General features: G+C 39.1%; 1 protein-coding gene across 1 annotated transcript in view; it reads right to left on the bottom strand.

The window, feature by feature from the left end:
• Positions 1 to 18564, bottom strand: part of plxna4 (plexin A4) — a 351701-nt gene that overhangs the window by 103094 nt on the left and 230043 nt on the right. Inside the window, exon 6 of the mRNA XM_088348478.1 lies at positions 14469 to 14569. Coding sequence (XP_088204604.1) covers positions 14469 to 14569 — 101 coding nt within the window. The remainder of the gene's footprint in view (positions 1 to 14468; positions 14570 to 18564) is intronic.

Raw genomic sequence — 18564 nt, 5'->3', positions numbered from 1 at the left:
TATCTATCTATCTATCTATCTATCTATCTAAAGGTTAGCCAATAACATCTTAAACATTACCCTATTTTCCAGACTATAAGGCGCAACCCCCCAAAATAATATTTTGTGATATAGTTTTCATATAAAAGATGCATTGGACTATAAGGTGCATGTTATTAAAACAACAGAAAATTAGATGAATTAAAAATTAAAATAATTTATTCCATAGAACCACACATTAAAATACAACATATGGTCTCACCAATTAAATTAATTCATTTATTTCTAAATGGTTACGGATCTGTCCTAACTCCAGCGTCCTGAATAATTAAACTTCTCGTCTTTTGTGGCCGTAGTCGCCATAAAACTAAAAGCAAAGGCCAAAAACGTCCTAGATAGATAGATAGATACTTTATTCATCCCCGTTGGGAAATTCATACTTCCAGCAGTATCCTTGGGTTGAAAAATAAAATAATAAAACAAAAAAAATAGAATACAGAAATACCCAAAATAACGTGTAGATATAGAGTATCTAAATACTGCTCCATAAAATACACACTGTAATAAAATAAGGGTAATATGCAAATGTGGGGGTGGGGTTTAATGCGGGCTTTTACTCCCCTGGGTGGAGTTAAAGAGCCTAATGGCATGAGGAAGTAATTATCTCCTCAGTCTGTCCGTGGAACAAGACTGTCACAGCAGTCCTGATAGTTTGCTAACTATCCAGATACGTTCTAAGCTCAGCTAAAACATGCCTATGACAATTCAAACTGAGAACAATTTTGTACAAATTACCACAAATCAAAAATCTTCAAGTAATCACGATACGTTTCATACTTACGGACAATTATCGTATTCCCTTTTAGCAACAAATAACACGTTAGGCAAAACATTACATTGTTATATGTCAAAGTGTCCATAGGCAAGAAACTGAATCTCTAATGCCCCCAATAAGCAGGTCGACGGACGCCTTGCATGGCTGCATGGCCGCTATTGGTGTGTGAGTGTGTGTGTGAATGGGTACTGTGAAGCACATTTTAAAGTGCTTTGGGAGGTCTTCATTGACTTGAGAAGCGCTATTTAAATGCAGACCATTTAACAAATAATGTATTGCATTAATTGAAACTATGCATTTCAAATTTCATCCACCGTATTTTCCAGTAAATAAGGCTGACCGGATTGTAAGGTGCACGTTCAAATTTCTGGCCGATTTGGGGTTTTTAGGTACGCCTTATAGTTCAGAAAATTAAGTGCTTTTTTTCTCTGTGCTACAGTTTGTATATTTTTATAGAAATAAAATGCTTAAACATGCTAATTGTTGCTAGTCAAATGATTAATAAGCTATACTATAAGTTCATTTATTTAGAGATCTGACTGTGCCTCACCAGACGCTCCCCTACTCACGACCATTCGACTTACGAAAAATGGTATATACGAACATTTTATTTCGGGATGTCGAAAAATATCCGAACATTGCTGTAAGTTAGATTTTGTATTCTGTGCACCTTTTTCCGGGTAGCGGACATCACAGTAGTGCTTCTCTCCGCCTACCAGCATATGGTGGCGCTGTGAGAGATCACCCAGCATCCACCCCGAAGAAGAAATCCGCTTCCTCTTCCTAGTTCGTGTATAAACATACTGTAATAAATCTCCAGCGCGCTAAGAACTTTGACATTTTTATTGTTTAATATCTCGTGCATCCATTCAATATGGTTGGTGTAATGTGTAAAGAAGAGGCAGGCCATTTTATTTTAAATGAAAGTGAAATAAGGAAGCTTGATGCGGTTATGAAAATGGTTGGATGTCTTTTTATTGGCCACTTTTTTCCACAGAGGATGACGATGCCTAACTGTTGAAGCTCATCTTCCAAAAGTAAGTTAAACTTCACTTTATTTATCTTTATAGAGCTGTATATATTATTTCATAAAATGTTGATTTGTTAGTACAAAACAAAATTGTACAGGTTACTTATACAAGCCTTAAACATACTTATCTAGACCTTTAAGGTTTTTGAGTTTTCCCATGCCCTCGTGTAGGTTTTAGATCAGGGGATGGTGCAATAATAGTCCGTGGTTTGTCATAATATGTGGTCTGTGCATCCCTTTGAGACTCCTTGTGATAAAGGGCGTCACAAATAAACATGACTATAATTTTGACACACATACACACAAATAGGTACTCCCACACACACATTCTGAACCTTTAATGGTTGTTTGGATTTCTAAGTGTGTTTATTTTGCACATGGTTGTAAAACTCGCCTTCGGGCGCTCTTTTTGCCGACAAAGCACATAAGCGTTTGATTCTGGGCTGACCATAGACAATTAGTCCGTGTTGGTTTTAATTAGCATAAGTCGCTAATGAGCACTGGTAGTGGAAGTAACGGATGAGCGTGAGCGCAGACACGCGCCACTGCCGAAAGCTAACACCCGACAATTCTGCCAATTAGATGGGATTTTTTTTCCTCCCGGCGGAAAAGGTTATTCATGGAAACTTTGAAAGAATGCGTTTTTAGTTTGGTAAAAGAGAAATTCGGCATTTTCACCATTTTCAGGTTTTTAAATGTTTTTCAAAATGCGGGGTGATGGATTTAAACAAAGTCATTGAGGCCAAATGGACATGAAGAGATAAGAAAGGCTGGAAATTAGGGATGGAGAGATCAATCTAAATATTGATTGTATCTACACTAAACAAGTACTTGGATTGGATCAATACTATTGTCCTGGGAGCTATACTTTGCTCCTCCATCAAGTTCCTTAAAGCGCCGCTTTTCTATGTAGATAGCGCAGACCTTCTCTCTCTCCTTGGCCACTCTAATTGTATGCCAAAGGGTGTAACTTACAGGCACACCTTAAGCAATCCTTATGCTGCATTCTGCCTGCAAGGCAAAAGAGAGTGCCAAATGTATGTGGCCTTACCAACCAGACAAATAGAAAGTGCAGCACAATGCTGACCTTTTTTTAACAACAGAAAAAAACAATGCAAGGTATGGCCGTATGCTACTGTGGCAACACCAAAGATTTACCTTAACACATGGAAAAAAGCACACCTTGAAGAAAACAACCAGCTGCAAAGAAAATATAAACACTGTTACTGAAGAAAAAAATGTCAATGAGAGACTATTGACCCTTTTCTGTATTACTGACTTTATTTTCAACATATTATGCAATGGGAAGTGTTTTAGTTGGCTAGATGACATAGTGCAGCAGTTGGCACATTCGCCTATCCTGGGAAAGGTCCTGGTGGAAACACAGGATTGGCGCCACCAGGCTGTGCTTGCCCAAGACACACAACAGGAAACAGTGCCCTTATAACCCTAGTAGTAAAGGCATCCAACCAACCAACTAACCAACCAACCAACCAACCAACCAACCAACCAACCAACCAACCAACCAGCCATCCGACCAACCAACCAACCAACCAACCAACCAACCAACCAACCAACCAACCAACCAACCAACCAACCAACCAACCAGATGACATTGTATTTGTGTTCCATTGGTGCTTTTTGGTTTCACTTTTCCGGCTTTTGTTCGGAAACAGTTGTAATGGAAATTTGTATATCTATTTTCATACTGTTAATATGAAACATGAAATAAAATATTCTTAGTTCCTCGAATCTTGGTGCAGTGTTTATTGTAATTACACATTTACTGAAGAGGGGAAGGGTTCAATTGATCAATGATCATAAAATTTCCAAGCAGAATGTACCAGTATTGGATTGGTATAGATCGATACTACCATGCATTTTTCTTGGATAGGCTCGATACCAAAGTATCCATTATTGCCCACCCCTACTGGAAATAAATAAGCAAACGCTGAGGGAATATCCTCTGACCAAAGGAAGGCTCCAGATCACCAATCACTGAAGGCGAGTTAGAATTACTCGGGATTTGTCTACATTCGAACTTAATATGACGACAATTCAACTAGGGGAAATTCGCCGTCCAATCTCTGCTCCACACGCTTGACGGCGGATTTGACGGCTTGGTTAGCCGCTGGCGTGACTGACAGCTGACAGACTGGAAGGAGAATAGGCGTTGACGAAGCATATGGGCAGAGCAGTTAGGATCTGCTAAGTAAAATGGTCATGGATAATTTCAAAGAATGTAGAAATGTTCCTACTCCCAAATCCCTGAAATCCTTCCAGTAAAACACAATTTAAGAGCATTTCCTGCCAAACTAAATACAAAATCAAGATGACCAAACAACAAGCACAAGAATCAAGCTCATCTATAGCATCTAGGGGACTTTACCATCATACTAAGACTACAAAAATGATGAAACAACAAATAGGAAATGCACCTAAACCACAGGCTTACACTACCAGTCAAAGGTTTGGAATCACCCAGAAAACGTTGTGTTTTTTTGGGACTTTTATTTGTGATATGAGTTGGCCAAAGTCTGTTTTTTCTTGCCCATGTTAATCTTTTTCTTTTGTTGGCCAGTCTCAGATATGGCTTTTTCTTGTTTTTCTGCTCGGTTGTGCAGCAAGGCCTCCCACTTCTCTCTCTACTCTGTTTGGAGCTTGTGCTTTTCTCTGAGGGGAGTAGTACACACCATGGTAGGAGATATTAAGTCTCTTGGCAATTTCTTGCAGGAAATAGCCTTCATTTTTCAGGACAAAAATAGATTCTCGAGTTTCACATGGTAATTCTATTTTTCCCATCTATTCTAAAATTAAATAACACCCTCAAATGTGAGGCTCCAGATACTTGACTAGCTCAAAGAACATTCAGTTTTATAGCATCGATAAGAAGTCAAACTGTTTTTAGCTTTTCTAACATAGTTGAACAAGGGTTTTTCTAGTCATCAATAAGCCTTTTAACACAATTAGCAAACACAATGCACTAATTAGACTCTAAAGTGCTGGTTGCTGGAAATAATACTCTATACACCAATGTAGATATTGCATAAAAACGGACATATGCGGCTAAAATAGTCATTATATTTCAAATCAGTTTTGTATTATTTTCGTCGAAAAAATAAAAACAGTGCTTTTCCTTCTAAAACAAGTGTAAATATGTAATTCATTTTAGCGTGTTCCAAGTTCTGATTAATGTTTTGATTTGCCGGTTTGGTCATAAAAATATAACTTTGTATTATTCAAAAACTTTAAAATATATGTAACAATTTTCAAGTCATGATAAGCATTAACATAATAAATGAACAAATAGTATATTTTAATACAACGTACTGTAATACAATATGCTAATGATTTATTTCCCATCCATCCATTAGCTGCACCGCTTATCCTCAGTAGGGTCGCGGGGGTGCTGGAGCCCATTTCATGTATTTTTCTTCCAATATTTTATAATAGTAGATTGTATCCGTTTTTTTCTAAACCAATACAAAAAGAGAATACTGAATGATTAAGTATTCCACATAATCAGTAATATTTGTCATGATTACTGAAGTGAATCACCTGTGCCCGCTCCTTTGTCGCCAACTGCCTCGGACTCTGATTGGCTCCCTGTCCCTATTTAAACCCACTTTTGTCAGTCCGTCTTCGAATCTCTGTTTTTACACGGCAAGCCTTTTTTCGACCCTGACTCACACCTATCCCGTTTTTTGCTCCTGTTTGTCTCCCGCTACGACCTGTTTTGATCCCGATCACGTCTGCTGTCCCATACCAGCTTACGACTCCTTTCCGACCCCAACCACGTCTTGCTCTCCCAGTCCCGGCTACCGACTAGTAGCCATCGCTCGCTACGGAAGACCCACTTCCGTGTTTGCATCACAAGCCGAGCACGACAGCGAACACCGAATCGTGGGTGCACCCCTTCCTCATTCCTTCAATTAAACTTGTGATAAACGTTACGCGGGTGGGTCCTGTTTCCGTTCTGGTCCTGACAAAAAATAGTTCCTTTGAGTAACAACATTTGTTCTGAATTGGGAATTCCGAACAGGGTTTGATTTAGTTATTCTGTCAGTTTCTGATCCTAAACAGCCAGAAGCGGATAGATCTTGCATGCATCATCGATATCTTCAAATATTAATGGGGCCAATATCGCTACTTGGTATGAGTACTTCCACATTTCCACTTGTTTGTACTGAATATTGTATGCACAAGCACATTTTTTTACATTGATTTACAGCTACAATTTTAATAATGCTGCTATGAACATAATAATTGCAGATTCAGCAATGTAAACCTCGGAGAAGCGTAAATCAGAATGGGGCGGTCTTGACAAAGGTGAGGCTTGAGGTTGAACAGGAGATGGGGGTAAAGTCAACCTAAGAAGGGGAGTAACTAGGGCCGCTCTACATAACAGCTGAGTGTTTGCCAAGGACAATGGCACACAAACACACACCCCTGTTGATTTCCTCCCTATTGATTGCCTTTCTCCTCTTCCCCTCGGCCCTCGCCGATCTATAAAGTAAATAAAGCCAGTGCGGAGGCAAAGCGAAGAAAAGGCTGTTTACACTCAAGACCGGTGGGGTGATTTCAAGTTTTGATTGTGAAACCGCCGCACAACTCAGCACGAAATGCCCATTTTGGGCTGTTTAAAGGGACGAATTGCTCCCGAGTTAGCATACGATGTGTGATTTATGCACAGATAGGCAAAAATAAACCGATATTTTGACATCATGCATCCCTCTGAAACGATTGGGGAGTAATAGAATTTATATAAAGGCGTTACATAATTGGGATGCAAAACAATGTAATTGTATTCTCCAACAGTAACTCAACAAATGGACAGTGTTGGGTAGGGTTACTTTAACTCACAGGTGTCAAACAGGTGGCCCGCGGGCCAGATCAGGCCCGCTAAGGGATTAAATCCGGCCCGCGAGACAACACTCAGAGAAGCGCAAGAGAAAAACAAGCTGCAGGTTGAAATATGTCAACTTGATGTTGCCAAAGCCAGGTGCCTCGAACAAAGACACTGTACTTTCTCTCTTTCTCTCTTTCTCTCTTTCTCTCTCTCTCTCGTTTTTTTTCCTTTCCACTCCTTTTCTCCCACTCTGTCTCTGTCTCTTTCACTCTCTGTGTCTCTCTTTTTCTCTTACTTTGTTGCTTTGTCTCTTTCTCTCTCTGTGTATTTTAACCTCTTTTGCTCTAACTTCCTTTTTCTCCTTTTTTCTTTCTCTTTTCATACCCTTCGCGCTTTCTTTTCTCTTTTCTCTCTTTCTGTCTTTCTATTTCTCTTTGGATTTCCTTCTTCCTCTCCCTTTCTTTTCCCCCTCTCTCACGACTTTTTATCCTTTGGTTCTCACGCTCTCTCCCTCTCTCTCTCTTTTTCTTTCTTTGTCCGCCCTCTCTCCTTTTCCATCCCTCTTTCTCTTATTTCGTTATCTCTCCTTTTCTTTCTCTTTAATCTACTAGTCCGGCCCCCGACAGAATGTTTGTTCTATCGTGTGGCCCCCCGAGTTAAAATGAGTTTGACACCCCTGCTTTAACTGGATTACTTTCAATTACTTTTGGATTACTCCAATACCAAATATGCTAATAAAAGACAAAAGAAACTAAATATGAATACAATTATTAAATTTTGTGCAGGCTTGGGGAGTAACGGAATACATGGAACGGCAAAAATGATGTTGGCAAGCTGTTTGGATTCATTTTCATTTTGTTTCTGTCGCATTTTATGTTCGTTTTGCCGGAGATCAAAGAGATCGAAGCCAGGAGAGAAAGCTTACCATGTGTTGTGAGTCATAATTTTATTCATATTTAGTTTCTTTTGTCTTTTATTAGCATATTTGGTATTGGAGTAATCCAAAAGTAATTGAAAGTAATCCAGTTAAAGTAACCCTACCCAACCTTGCAAATGGATGACAATTCTATTAAAACTACATTTTCATATACATAAAGCACCGATAGAGGAAAAGTGTCCATCTTAATTTCAATCACCGACACTTGAGAAGCACAAGTTCTACAAATGGCCAACTTATCCACCACTGCATGTTTGTTAAATTGTGTTTTAGGTAAAATCACTTCTTTTGTCTGTCTTTCAATGTAGCACTCATTTTGTTGAATAAGTGCGCTAGTGATGCGTTCAAGGACGTTTAGTAAACATGATTGTCTTCTTTTTTATATTTTGCAGTTAATTGATGTTCAAAATCCTTAAACCATCACTGTATTGTTATATTGTGACAATGTTTTACTTAGCCCAGTAGATCAAAAGACAGACGCTCCCGACTTACGAACATTTGAGTAAGAAAAAACTGAAAAACTCTTGCAAAAACACTACCTCGTACGAACGTAAAATGGTACTCATGCCTATGTTTCTTGCACATGTTGACTTGCACTATTTTTGCACCAAATGCATATTGCACAAACCCTTACGATACCAAACTGTATGTAACATCCTACATGCCGACATTTCTTGTGTAAATATAATGTAAATTATAACTATAACCTTATCCTCCTTGTTTTATAACCTTATCTTCTCTGTTCCTTTATCTTCTTGGGTTTTTTACCTCACTGTGAATGTGTGAAACTGGAGTGTCATGCCCAATTTCGTTGTCACATTATGTTAACCCATTTTGTAACAATGACAATAAAGGTATATTCTATTCTATTCTGTTCTATTCTATTCTAAATACGAGCATTTTTTTGGGGATGTCCAAAAATATCCGGACATTGCTGTAAGTTCGATTTTTTTATTGTGCACCTTTTTACTAGTACAGGACAGTAGTGTAGTACTTCTTTCCGCCGCTACCGGTGTGTGGCGCTGTGAGAGCTCACCCAGTATCCATTCCGAAGAAGAAATCTGCTTCCTCTTCCTAGTTCGTGTGTATACGTTCCACAATGTATCTCCACCGTGCTAAGCACTTTGACATTTAAATTCTTTAATATCTCGTGCATCCATTCAAAATGGTTGGTGTGAAGTGCATAGAAGAGAAGAGCCATTTCTTTTGAAATGAAGGTGGAATAAGAAAGCTTGATGCGGTTGAGAAAATAGAACGCTTCTTTTTCGGACACTTTTTACCACAAAGGAGGACCTCTTAAAGCGCATCTTCCAAAAGTAAATTAAGCTCAACTTTATTTATCTTTATAAAGCATATTACTTTATGAAATGTTTATTTTTTTAGTACAAAACAATATTGCACAGGTTACTTATACATTCCTTAAACATACTTAACATACATAATATAGCACTGAAGCATCTTACCAAAAAGTTCAATTAACGAACGATCCTCCGGAAACTATCTCGTTCGTAAATCGGGCAGTGTCTCTATTGGATTACATTTGATAGTAAACCTCCAAACCCTGCACTCTGCAGGATCTTGCCCGATCACAGATTTGGTTTGTATGTGAATGTTTGTGTATTTATGCGCGTGCATGCAAGTTGAGTGGTGGCTGAAGAGATGAGCAGATTGTATCAGGCTAAGTGTGACAGGCCAATCTGTGGACACTCGTTTGCCATGTGGCCAGAAATAGGTCCAGGGCAGGCGCTCTTTCAGATTCTCCATATTGTAAATGACGTAAAACGTGCACAATTATAATCAGCAATCGCCGAATCGTGAGAAACAGTGGAAAAGGTCATTGGTGTCCCCCTCACGCCCTTTCTGAACACTTTCAAGTTCCGCCTCACTCGGAAAGCCACCTGATTACAGGTGACCACGCCCACCCAACTAAGAGCCTCTTCCACCTGCTGTTGTCAGGAAGGACTGCGAACTCAGAGCTAGAACCAGCAGGCTAAAGGACAGCTTCTTCCATCTGAACTCTCTCCCTACCCCTTTCCACCCCTTTGCCTTCTGCCAAATCAATGCAAAACTGCTCCATTCAGATTCCAGCTTATACTTTGCACATTTTTATTCTTAACTTTATATTTTTACATTTTATATGCATACATGTTTTACCTTGTTGTTATCTGTATTTGTGTCTCATTTATTGCATGTTTGCACACAGGGATGAGCAGGTAATTTCATTTGTGCTGTATGTTGTGCATATAGCTTATTTGACTATAAAGTTGAAAATATTACATTTTGTACCATTTCCTAGTAAATTACATTTGCTCGTTTTTGAACTATTTAACAAAAAAAATTGGAAAAAGTAAAATGCAAAGTATTTTTTCAAACCCCACCTAATGTACTGCAGCTAGGGTACAATGCAAACAATGAATTTCGAAATTGAGAAAAAATCGGTAAATAAAGAAATCTGTATGTAGATAAGAAAAAAACGATAAATTCAGAAAAAACTATCCACCCGTGAAACATACATATGTTTTACCCAAAATTTCACTTTTACTTTCATTTTTTTAAATTTTGGTGCTGCAATGTACAGTATTCTCTGGACTATAAGCTACTTTTTTCAAAATTTTGAACTATGCAGCTTGTAAAAACTGATGCCGTCAATTTTTGGATCAAGTAGGGCAATATTAAAGGGACACTGTGTAATATTTGACCACTAGATGTCACTGCATTGTTATAGATGAAGTCTATACGCCAGGGGTCGGGAACCTATGGCTCGCGAGCCATATATGGCTCTTTCTATGAGTATCTGTGGCTCAGAGACCAATTTGATTGCATGCAAAATTTCTCCATATTGTTCAAGACCGGAGTTGTCTATCCTATTCAGGTACACGTAAAGCCAAACTAAAGCTAAATTGAAAAGTAACACTTAGCAGTATATATAGGGCACGTTTTTCACTACGATTTACAGTCAAGGTGTCACACAAAAAAAAGGGGGGAAAAAAACTCGTTTTGGCTGTACAACGCTAAAGAATCCTTTATTTGAAAGTTCACTATATAATCTGTGTTCAGTGTTCAGATACTTTATGATGAATCCACAGAACTGTAAATACGCCAAAACACCGGAAAAGAACTTAGTCATTTGATTGGGTGAGTGGGAGGGATGGGTGGAGCTATGCAAAAAGTACAAGCATTCCCTCCCATCTCTCGCCAAAGGTAAGCACATAAGGCTCCCTATTCTCAGAATGTTGTGACGTTTTTACAAAATAAATGCTTGCATCTGGTTTTGAAACCAATATGTATGAAAAAAAAGGTCAAAAGGAGTTTAACCGATCTTGAGTAATTGCAAGAAAGAGACAAGTTTAAAGTGGTCTGTTTGTTGAATTTGGGACAGGGGCTCTGGCATTATTCTCTTTTCATAATTTTTATCAAATCATCAAAAATAAATGTGCTGAAGACTAAGCTTTTGTCTGGGGCGCCGGTTTAGCAATTTAGTAAATTTGTCTCATAATATATGGTGTGGCTCTTTCCCAAAATAAAATTAATATTTTTTGCTTTTATGGCTCTTTGAGTCAAAAAGGTTCCCGACCCCTGCTATACGCTGATCCCTTTCAATTAAAGCATCAACAGTTAGAAAAAAAATCCATTATAACACATCAACAACAACAAAAACACAGATGGCATGACTTGCTGTCATTTTGTTTATGTATTCACTAATTCTATTTGGAGCTGAGATGTGCACCAAAATCGGAATCATTGGTCTCACTGTCGCCTTTTAAAATGAGGCAAGAAAATTGCATGCCTCACTCTCACTCCGCACAGTTACATGATATTTGTTCTATTAATATTCTTAATATACTATGAAATATCAGCAATTCTGAAAAAATAAATGTCCTAAAATGATGAATTTAACACTGAATAAATATGACCATTTCACAAATGAACTTCAATCTGTGTTTGATCTTATGTCCAAGCAGTCTTGATTACCTTAGAGTTACATAAGACAGGCTTTATGTGTCGCACTTACCTAAGCTTTTCGATCTAACCCTGTTCGCATTCGTGAGCTTTTTTGGCTCCCAGATTTTCTTGTTTTTAATTATATATTACCAAGAATAATGAAACGTTATACACACAATGAATTATTTGAAAAATGTATTACGCATTTATATTATAATAGTTCTTATAGTTTCAAAATAAAGCGAACTTTTACCTCATCTAACCATTAACATTTTTTATATTAAGGAAACAACACCCATTTTGACGAGTCACGAGCGCCTTCTGTCGAGAGAGAGAGAGAGAGAGAGAGAGAGAGAGAGAGAGAGAGAGAGAGAGAGAGAGAGAGAGACAGAGAGAGAAAGGGACAGAGAGAGAGAGAGAGTGGCAATAAGAGGGAGTGAAAGAGAGTATGAAAAATAGAAAACGAGAGGAGAAAGATAAAGGAGCGAAAGAGAGACAATACAGTGAAAGAGAAGTAAAAGGCAAGATAGGGAGAGAAAGAGAAAGAGAGACAGAAGGACAGAGAGGTAGAGACAATAAGAGATTGAAAGAGAGAGAAATAGAGAGAGAGAAATGGTGGGAGAAGAGAGGTGGAGACAGAAAGAGAGGAAGAGAGAGAAAAAAGGTGAGAAAAGAAAGAGGGGAAGGGAGGTTTAGACAGAATAAGAAAAAGTCAGAAAGAAAAGAGAGAGAAAGAGTGAGATAAAGAGAGAAACTGAGGGGAAAAGAGATTGAAAGAGTGAGAGAGGGAGAGAGAGAGAGATTGAGAGAAAAAGTGTGAGGGAGAGAGAGAAACTGAGAAATAAAAAAAAAGATTAAAAGAGAAATAAAGATAGAGAGAAAAAAAGAAGGAAAGAGAGAAAGAGAGACAAAAAGAGAGAGGGGAGAAAGAGTGGGATCAAAAGAGAACAGGGTGAAAGAGAGAAAAGAGAAAGAGATAAAGGATAGACAAAGAGAGAGGCGGAGAAAGAAAGTGATAGAGTGAGAAAAATATAGAAGAGAATAGAGAGAGTGAATTAAAGGAAGACAAGAGAAAAGGAAGACAATGATTTAAGAACAAAGAAAAATATGGAGAGAAAAATAAAAGAGAGAGAGATATAGAGTGAGAGAAAAAGTGAGGAAAAGATAAAATGTGAGAATATATAAAGAGATAGAGAGAGCGAGTAACAAAGAGAACAAGAAAGCATTTTTCAAGGGATCCAGCTTCCTGTTGTCCACGTTGTCACTCATTCCCATTAAACCCCTTCCTTAACACTTATCTACTTTTTGCATCCGGTCTTTTCTTGGCACCTCGGCGTTTTTCGGTCAATATGCTCCTCTCTCCTCCGCCTTGCCTCGCATCTCTGCCCTCGCCGTGTCCTCTCGGCTCCGGCAGGGACGGAGGTGCTAAATACGGGCCACTAACACACTCACGCACAACTCACGCTAGCACAAAACCGTGCACATGCTACACCCAAGGGCTACCACTGACACGAGAAAGCCATTTTCAATTTACAGCCGAGTGGGAAATCAAGCGCCCCCCTATCCTCCCGGCTCCCGTTTTGCCAGACAGAGGAGAGTTGGACAGCTGGCGGAGAAGATCACGACAGATGGAAAGACGATGACGGTAACGGACGTTTCGGCAATTTGAGCTGGAGATACTACGTAGGCTAACACGTAGGTGTGTGTGTCAACTACTCAGGGTTGGGTAGGGTTACTTTAACTGGATTACCTTCAATTACTTTTGGATTACTCCAATACCAAATATGCTAATAAAAGACAAAAGAAACTAAATATGAATAAAATGATGACTCACAACACGTGGTAAGCTTTCTCTCCTGGCTTTGATCTCTTTGATCTCTGGCAAAACTAACATAAAATGTGACAGAAACCAAATGAAAATAAATCCAAACAGCTTGCCAACATCATTTTTACCATTCCATGTATACCGTTACTCTCCAAGCCTGCACAAAATTATTTATTGCATGTTTGTACACAGGGATGATCAGGTAATTTCATCTGTGCTGTATGTTGTGCATAAAGCTTACAATAAAGTTGAACATATAAAATTTTGTACCATCTCATCTCATCTCATCAGCCGTACCGCTTATCCTCATCAGGGTCGCGGGGGGGCTGGAGCCCATCCCAGCCATCTCCGGGCAGTGGGCAAGGGACACCCTGAACTGGTTGCCAGCCAATCGCAGGGCACACAGGGACAGACAACTCATTCGCTCATTCACACCTAGGGACAATTTGGACCGGCCAATTCACCTGAAATGCATGTTTTTGGAACGTGGGAGGAAACCGGAGTGCCCGGAGGAAACCCACGCAAGCACGGGGAGAACATACAAACTCCGCACAGGAAGTCTGGAGCTGGATTTGAACCCACAACAGGTTCCCATGACATGAACTGTGCCGCACAAGCGCTAACCACTGCGCCGCCGTGCTGCCCAAATTTTGTACCATTTCCTAGTAAATTACATTTGCTTGTTTTTGAACTATTTAACTAAAAAATTAGAAAAAAGTAAAATACAAAATTTTAATTTAACTTTTCATTTTTTCAAACCTCACCTACTGTACTGCAGCTAGGGTACAATCCAAACAATTAATTTCAAAATTGAGAAAAAAAATCGGTAAATCAAGAAGTTTGTTCATACTTTATTTTGTCTTGTATTAGCATATTTGGTATTGGAGTAATCCAAAAGTAATTGAAAGTAATCCAGTTAAAGTAACTCTACCCAACTCTGCAACTACCGATACCCAATGTTGGGATTTTTTGTTTTTGTGGGGTTGCATCTTCTTTCATTCACATGGCAACATTTGTTCCATGATACGAATGTCCTATTGTTCATCAATGGAGCATTGCAGCAAGACTTACGTGTTGTGAAGGACACACCAGCCGCAGTGAGGGTCTCCAGATCCAAGGCATTCGCTACAGGTAGAGTACTGACCGCAGGCTTCCACTGGCATTCTGGAAAGCTGCAAAATAGCAACAAAAAGGACAAGTAAACCATTAATATTCATTGGAACAATAAAGAATACTTAACTCAGTGGTCCTCTTTACTTACGACCTACTCTGGTTAAAAATTCGAGATACGAGATGTACTTTTAGCAAAAATCTTGCCCGACAAACAAGAAAAAGACATTTCCAGAGGCGGACAGGCAGGGTCCGAGTGCAGAGCCTGATCATGGATCGGGACAGGAGAACAAAGCGTGATAGTGGAGAACAAAGCGTGATAGTGGATCGGAACAAGTCGGGTAGCCGGGATGGGAGAAAGGAACGTGGTCGGGGATCGGAACAAGTCGGGTAGCCGGGATGGGAGAAAGGAGCGTGGTCGGGGATCGGAACAAGTCTGGTAGCCGGTACAGGAGAACGAAGCGTGTTTGGGGATCGGAAGCAAGTCGAGTAACCGGAGATGATCTGGAAACCAGGGACAGGGGATCGATACAGAAAACTGGGGTGGAATCAGGCAGGATACAGGAACAGGTCAGGATCAAAACGGAAGCCAGAGTCAAAAGTGCTTGACTTGCATGAGGTGAGGTTCACTGCAAACTGACCAAGAGCGAACGAGATTGAAGCGCTTAAATAGGGAGATGGATAATTAGGGAACGGGTGGTAGCTGGGGTAGAAAGAGTGAGCGCAGTTGCGAGCAAGTGACAGAATCGTGCCTCTTTCTGCTCTTGTAATTATGAACTAATTTAAGGGGAAGGGATTCAGTTATTCAATGATCATATCATTTTGGAGAAAAACGTATCGATAACACTACCCTGTAACATTTGGATCAGATCGAAACAAAAAAAAAAATCCAGGTATCGCCCACTCCTGCTTTTTAGTAATTAGGGAGATGTGTTTCACACCTATTAAGGGTTAGCTTGGATGATTTTGGGAGGCCAGGAATGGATTTTTTGTTCTCAGTGATGGGGAGAACTCATTCGAGATGAGACATTCTAGATACGAGCCTTATCCTGGAATTAATTAATCTTGTTTGTAGAGGGGCCACTGTATTTTTTGAAGTATTAATTATAATAATTTAAACGTATTTCTTTTAAATAAATAAAAAAGTTCGAGAATGCAAGCCAGACTCCTTTGTTCTCTACAAAACAAGAGGCCAGGGTTTTTCTTGTTACCACGGTGACAGCATCTGGCATTAACAGTTGTTGCCGGTGCTTTTTGATTAATGAGCTGTCACCGGGCGGGCGACCGCTGTCGCAAGAGAGCGTGGGCGGCTCGTCACGGGGTCGCGAGGAAAGCCGAACCTTTCGCTTTGGAAGCTTCCGTTTGAAATTCTGCTGCGCTGCGACAGCACCTGTTTTGATGTGTTTTTACAGGAAAAGATAGGACACCTAGTAAATTCAATTTTAGTATCGCCAAAGAGCACAGACAGATTTCTGGTATACACACGCCAGGTGTATCTCTTCCTCTAACAGCACACTGGATCAATGCAACACATTCCTTTAACTTTCAACTGAAATTTCAAGGCACCGGTAGAACTCAAACGTGGCAGACACCCGACTGAAACAGAGTTTTACTCCCGACTTAGCTCATCTCTACACAAAGAAAAAAACTGCTTTTTAGTTTCGATATCTCCTTTTCATGCGTAAATACATAGTTGTAGCTTTACTCAAAACAAACAAACAAAACGAAGGTATAACAATAAAACTAACCTCACAGCAAACAATTTCACAAGGATGCTTGAACGCAAAACACAAACAATTAACAATAAAGATGAACCGTATTTTCGCACTATAAGGCGCACCGGGTTATAGGGCACACCCCCAAAAAATAGTTTTTGGTCTTACATTTTCCATACATAAGGCGCACCGGATTATAAGGCGCTACAATGGGAACGTCGACAAAACAATCAGATAGTTCAGTCCAACTTATTACCCCCTTAACATTCCAAAAGCTTGCAAAGAAGCAAATACGTGTCTCAGACGGAAACAGTGTCTGTACGATGTCGCCAATCACTCAAATGCATCGTTCCAAATATCATTCGGAAGGTTAAAGTCTTGGGATTCAAGAAATGCCAAACATTTCTTAGTTTCCATTTTATTTTTTGCTGGCAACTGTGTGGAAAGCAAAGTAAGAATTTTATTGTGCAGGGAAACAGGGTTCTTTACTGTGCATATGACAATAAACACTTTGAATTGAATTTAGTTTAAAAATAGACTCATCACAGAAACATCAAGATCGTTCTAAAACAAGATACCGGGAAAATATAAAGCCGCATAGCTCACCTAAGTTCTCTTGCAGCCATCACGTTCAATAATGATGAGTAACCATGGTCTTCTTACAACCGTGAGTGTAGTAAATCCAGGAGAGTAAAATGTTTACAAATACAGAATAGTAAAAAAATGTTTTCTCTATGCAGTAGTGCAACCCAACGTGTGATTCACATTCATCTTTTTCGGCCAATTGCAGGCTTTGTTTCGCCCCTTTAGCCTATGCGAGCCTGTAAATGATAAAAAGGATCCGCCCCCTTTACCTCCGAATAACTTTAGCCAATAGTGATTGATTCAAATGATGATTGACACATTGGTTAGGAAATGAAACGCCGGTATATAAATCCCAGCATACACCGCGGACTACTTGGCCTTCGGGGGAAAATCTAGTCTGTGGCTGCTTGCCTTAGTTGCAAGACTTTGCGACTTAATATTGATCCATATATAAGGCGCACTGTAATTTAAGGCGCATGGTCAGCTTTTGAAAAAAATAAAGGCTTTTAGGTGCGCCTTATAGTGCGGAAAATACGGTAAATCTTGATTGTAATAGAATCTGGGGAATAGTCAAGTCAAGTCAAGTCATGTTTATTTGTATAGCCCTTTATCACAAAGAGTCTCAAAGGGCTGCACAGACCACAGTCTATAACAGACAACAGATTATTATTACAGCATCCCCTGATCTAAAACCTACACGAGGGCAAGGAAAAACTCAAATGTGTATAATTTTAATGAATTACATACAAAATAAAAATATATTTTAATGATAAGCAATTGTGTAATTTAGGTATTCATTTTGAAAATAGGGTTTTGTGAAATATGTTATAAATATTACTCAAATGTATAAATGTTTTTTTAAAGGGACAGTGTATTTTATCTAGCGCCTCCTCGTGGTTAAAAAAAAAGCGTTTGACCGTAAAAATAAACTTTCACCTTTCCCTTGTTCCTTGTTGTTTTTTTTGTCCTCTTTTTTTCTTTCTTTTTTCCTTTTTTCTTATTTTTTTTCTCTGTTCCCACCCCTTGTTTTCTTGTTTCTTTATTTTCCTCCTTTCTTTTCTTTCCACCCCTTTTTTCTCATTGTTTCCCCCCCGTTTTGTGTTTTTTTTTTATTTTCCGTTTCTTTCCTTTTTCTTTCTAATTCAAGAACTAAGTGTCAATAGAAATCTTAAATTACTTAACAATATATTCGACAAGATTCTCACTGTATGTTTTTATGAAGTGGTTTATTTAAAATGATTTAAAACCCAAAAATAATCGATCTTTAAAGCCCCCATATTGACACTTCCATTTGGATTAAGTGTGGGGAGATAAAACTATGTTTCATAGATTTTAAAATGGAAGATTGTCATAATAAGTGACATGCAGTGTGGTCTTTGTATTTTTGTCTCCCGACGCCATCTCAGTCACTTCCCGGACCCGATAACAATCCACAGAGTTTCCGCTAGTGATCCTCATTTCTTTGAGCTCTTCCGACTAGCCGCTAAAAGCTTCCCAGTTTGTTTTGGGTGAACGCACAGTTAAACTGACAGTATACACCAGCCTATCACAGTCGTGCACGCAGACAGTCCAGCCCACCAAGAGGTGGGTTGAGTAACCAGGAATTTTACTCAAGTAAAGGTTCTGTTACTTCAGAATAATAGAAGTAAATAGTAGTCATACAAATAACTACTTAAAGTAAAAGTAAAACAGTACTTGGTGAAAAATCTACTTAAGTAGCTTACTGAGTAACTGTAGCAAAGCTTTATTATTTCATT

This window comes from Urocampus carinirostris, chromosome 11 (assembly GCF_059441175.1).
Source record: "Urocampus carinirostris isolate Australia breed hairy pipefish chromosome 11, RoL_Ucar_1.0, whole genome shotgun sequence".
Lineage (NCBI taxonomy): Eukaryota > Metazoa > Chordata > Actinopteri > Syngnathiformes > Syngnathidae > Urocampus > Urocampus carinirostris.
This window is presented reverse-complemented; position numbering and strand designations above follow the sequence as displayed.